This window comes from Monopterus albus, unplaced genomic scaffold (genome assembly GCF_001952655.1).
Source record: "Monopterus albus unplaced genomic scaffold, M_albus_1.0 scaffold87.1, whole genome shotgun sequence".
NCBI classification, from domain to species: domain Eukaryota; kingdom Metazoa; phylum Chordata; class Actinopteri; order Synbranchiformes; family Synbranchidae; genus Monopterus; species Monopterus albus.
Genome location: NW_018127967.1, coordinates 1,334,728 through 1,339,070, shown reverse-complemented (window position 1 = coordinate 1,339,070; position 4,343 = coordinate 1,334,728). Strand labels below are relative to the sequence as shown.

At 38.2% G+C, this 4,343-nt stretch overlaps 1 protein-coding gene across 2 annotated transcripts in view; it reads right to left on the bottom strand.

Annotated features, from left to right (window-relative positions):
- The window catches only part of piezo1 (piezo type mechanosensitive ion channel component 1 (Er blood group)), an 88,444-nt gene that overhangs the window by 42,135 nt on the left and 41,966 nt on the right, over positions 1-4,343 (bottom strand). For both annotated transcript variants that reach the window (XM_020607546.1, XM_020607547.1), the window contains exons 7-9: positions 3,621-3,792; positions 2,712-2,816; positions 725-791 (exon numbers count right to left, since the gene is read on the bottom strand). In XM_020607546.1, the coding sequence (XP_020463202.1) occupies positions 725-791; positions 2,712-2,816; positions 3,621-3,792 (344 nt within the window). The remainder of the gene's footprint in view (positions 1-724; positions 792-2,711; positions 2,817-3,620; positions 3,793-4,343) is intronic.

Genomic DNA, 4,343 nt, shown 5'->3' with positions numbered 1-4,343 from the left:
TTGTTTTGACCTAAGGCCTCCATCTAGGAATAATCATCAGTGAATACAGGCTGATTTCTCAGTCTCTAACCATCTTGTAACTATTTTATAAATAACCCAAATTGCTAGTGTCTCAGGTTAGGCAGTGGCCAACTGCCCATGTGTTCTAGCTGATGCAAAATCTTGTAGCTAACCCATGGTTGCCTACTTTGCCAAGTAAACCTGAAGATTAAACATGTAAACATGTATTTGGGTGGTGAGTTGGGCTGGGTTTTCTAAGAAAAATAATAGCCTAGATCACAACATCATTCTAATCCATTCTATTCTGCCTGATAAAGTGAGAGGAAGCAACACCCTCCTATGAAGGGCCATGAATATCTTCTCTAATAATTTGTTATTTGTTTTATATAATTTTTCCAAGTTGTGTGATATGATGGTGCTTAGGTATTTGATACCATACACCAGACATGTAATGAAAAATGCAGCTTCTGGGATGTAATGTGTGAATTCAGATCCAGCACTTCAGTTCCACCTATCCTGAGAGCTTACCAAACAAGACCCAGCAGTCCATTTGTCTTGGAACTAAATTCAAAGGTTCTGACAGATAAACTAACATATCATCTACATGTAAGGAGATTTTATCAGTCTCATTACTATCCAGCATTCCTTCGTTTTGTACTGCCTGTGCCAGTGGCTCAATACTCAACGTAAAGATAAGCACAAGTAGTGACAGGGCATTTGATACCCAGTTCTGGCTGATTCTCTCCAGTCATAGTTCCTCCTTTGCTGCTATCTGTTCCCAGGAGCATAAGCTGAAACAGAAGAGCACACAAATCATTTAAGGCATAGATATTAAACTTAACATACACAATGATTATGTGCTGTATATACAATTTTAAAGAATAGGTCCTGTTTTTTGTCACGGCACAGCAACCAGCACTGACAGTTTGGTGTTTCCCTGACCTTAAAATTCTCTTTGCCTCTCTCTGAGGCATTTTTGTGCCCAGCACAGAGCACATGGTATATAGTCGGCAGAGAGGTGAGAACAACGGAGAGTCATTCAGATGAGGCAATACAAAGCCAAGTTGATGTTACTCTCATGGAAAATGTGCCGCAAATTTTGTACTGAGACTACATGTCTGGTTTCTGGTACAGTGTCACCCAGCTGCCACTTTGGGGATTTTCCCAAGGCAAGGCAGCTTTATTTTTTATAGCACATTACATACACAGAGGCAATTCAAATTGCTTTACATAGACAAAGAAAAACAGTAACGGCATTAAACAGAATACAATCTGTTAAGGAAAAAATGAAGATAAATCATTGTTAAAATGAGATGAAATACATAAAATGAAAATAAAAACAAAGTAAAACAATTATCTAGCTGTTACAGTGCAGTAACAAGCTGTGAGTTGCCCTGAATGCAATAAATGAAACAAGTACAGGCAGCATAGTAGGACTCAAGTCTGACTGGAAAATCGATTCTGTGAGTAACTGGTAACCAGTGTAAGGATGTGCTCAGTCTTGTTAAAACTCTGAATGAGCTGAAGCTGATGGAACAGTCTTTCTGGGAAGAGCAGCCAAAAGACTGTATTATAAAAGTCCAGCCTGCTGAAAGAGTTTCTCTAAATCTTGTCTGCTATTTGTTGGAGATGATGAAAAGCTGATTTATTTATGGTCTTGATGTGACTGGTGAAGTTCAGGTCTGAGTTAATTAGGGCACCAAGGTTTCAAACATTGGTTTTTGTCTTTATAGCTCAAGAATCACGCTGATTAGTAACTTCTGTCCTGTCGTTGTTGCCAAAAACAATAGCTTTAGTCTTGTCTTTATTTAACTGATGTAAATCAGATTGCATCCAGGTCTATACTTGCTCTAAGCGCTGACAGAGTGAATCTAAGGGACCATAGTCGCTTGGTGACAGAGCTAAGTAAATCTGAATGTCATAAATTACTGAAGAAGAAATTGGAAGTGCTATAGACTATGAAATCTGGGGAAAAAGCAGAACTATATGATTTTCCAACTGATTTGTACAAAAAAAAATTAAAACCTAATTGTTAATGCCACTTTTGGAAATGCTCTTAGAGGTATGTCAAGACGAGAGCCTTCCACCCTCCACGGATACTGCTCTTATCATACCTCAAAATATGAAGCTGATAAGCTTGTTGAATCCTGATCTGAAAATTTTATGTAAAATCCTAGTGAAACTACTGTAATGTAAACATTTAATGTCAAGAATTACTGACAGAGAAATGGATTTATAACAGGAAGGCAGGGTTTTCATAGTGTAAGAAGAGTACTAAATATTATACACAACTGTAAAGTAACTTCAGATACAGGCCTTTTATCACTGGATGCAGAAAAGGCTTTTGATAGGGTCTTTTTAATGTATTGGAGAGCTCTGGGTTCAGAGAGCACTACAAAAAAACCTACAGCTGACATTTTATCAAATAGAAATATCTCACAACCAATTAATATTAAAAGAGGATGGCCATTATCTCCACTATTATTTACACTAGGTTGAATTTGGTAATATTTCAGGATACGCAGTAAAAAAAAAACTAAATCATCAATATCAATAGTCAGTGAAAAAGAAAGAAGGGTCCCAGTTCCTGAAGTGTTTCAATTTAAGGTAGTAGAATAATTCACATGCTTGTAAGAGCATTAGACTGTCAAAGCCCATATACAGTAGCTTGAGTCCTAAGTAGGAGCTGACACAGAGATGTGCATAATTACCTGTGTGTCATCTTCACAGTTGTCCTTCTGTGGATTCCATGACCTTAACTCCACCATCTCCTCTTTTAATGCTTCTCTTTTTGCCTGCTGCTGCCCCTCTGTGACCTGGTGACCACAAACACCTCTCAGAAGGAGCACATCAACTTTCTGAAGAAGATGAAAAAGTTGCAATGCAAAAGTTTCACATGGTTGCAAAGTCATAACAGATTTTTTCCCACTGGCACTCCAATCCTCACTGACCAACAGTCTGAGAGAGCAATGAGCTGAGCACAGTCACAGGCTCATTCCTTGAAAATAAATGTAATGATGAGATGTAACTCCCACTTCACTGCATGTCCAAACAGATGTAACAGTGGACTCAGCACAGTGTATCTGCCCACCAGTGGTGTCACAGGTGTAAAAGGATGTAAAACATAAATTACCTGAAAGATTTTCAGTATTGTGAAAAACCTTAAGTTTAGTCAGGGGTTGATTTGAATTACAAGTAGTTCACTTTTTCAGGATTAGGGCCATTATGATAGGCTGCCTGAGTTATGGTACCAAGATCAAAATGATACTTTTTTCAGTATCTTTGAGAAATGTGAAGTGAACTTTTTTTTTTCTACAGAACCTTCAACTGTCTTCAGATGTGAAAGTTGTCTAAACACAAGCAGCACCGTGTGGACCTTTTGACTAAAAGCTCTAGCATGTCCACCTACAATGTATAATGTCCTGACATACTGGGCGTCTGCACTTTGCCACTAAGTTCACAAAGATTCCTAATTCACAGGAAGCACAACAGAAAACATCCAATGTGACACTTTACCCAATGACAGCTTATTTTTTATTTTACTTGTTATGTTTTGAAAAATTTCAATATTCTTTGCTAGGTACACACTTTGGCCGGTTGCAGGAAAAAAGATGGCGTACCTGGTTAGGTGTTCCATGACGTCCTGTCTTGAGAATAATTGCTATGGTCATGTAGAGAAGGAACAGTATTCCTGGATTGACATAAACTGGCCAATCGTGATTATCATTGAGGCTGAGGTCATAGGGCAAGGAGCAGTTTCCTGGTATGATGATGTCCTTCAGACCAAAGAGTCTAGAGAGGAACAGAGATAAGAAAATAAAATAGAAAAAGGGGTTGGGTTAATTAATGGCATGTCATATTGTTGTTAGGTGAAATCACTACTGAACAGTCAAATCCTATTAGCATTCAAGAGCAATGAGATGGGAGGAATGTCTGCGATGACACCAGTTACTGTATACGTACAATATATACATAATCTGAAAACTATGAACATAAGGAATAAAGAACAAAGAAAAGCACACGTTAAATATAGAAAGTCACTTTTGGCTTTTCCCGTGGGAACATGCGAGTCGTCAGTGTGACGACTCGCATGTTGACATTTGGCACGTTTTACGCCGAATGCCCTTCCTGACGCAACCCTGGGCGCAGTGGCGAGAGCGCTGCACCTTAACCACTAGCCTACCAGGGACAGCTGCACACATGTTAAATATAAAGTATAATATTTTAATATGCCTAGTTGTCATATAAATCTGAGTGACAGCTCTACAAATAATGATGGACATGATTTCCATACAAAAAAATATTGATTTAAAAAGATTTTAAATCAATACTAGAAACCTTCT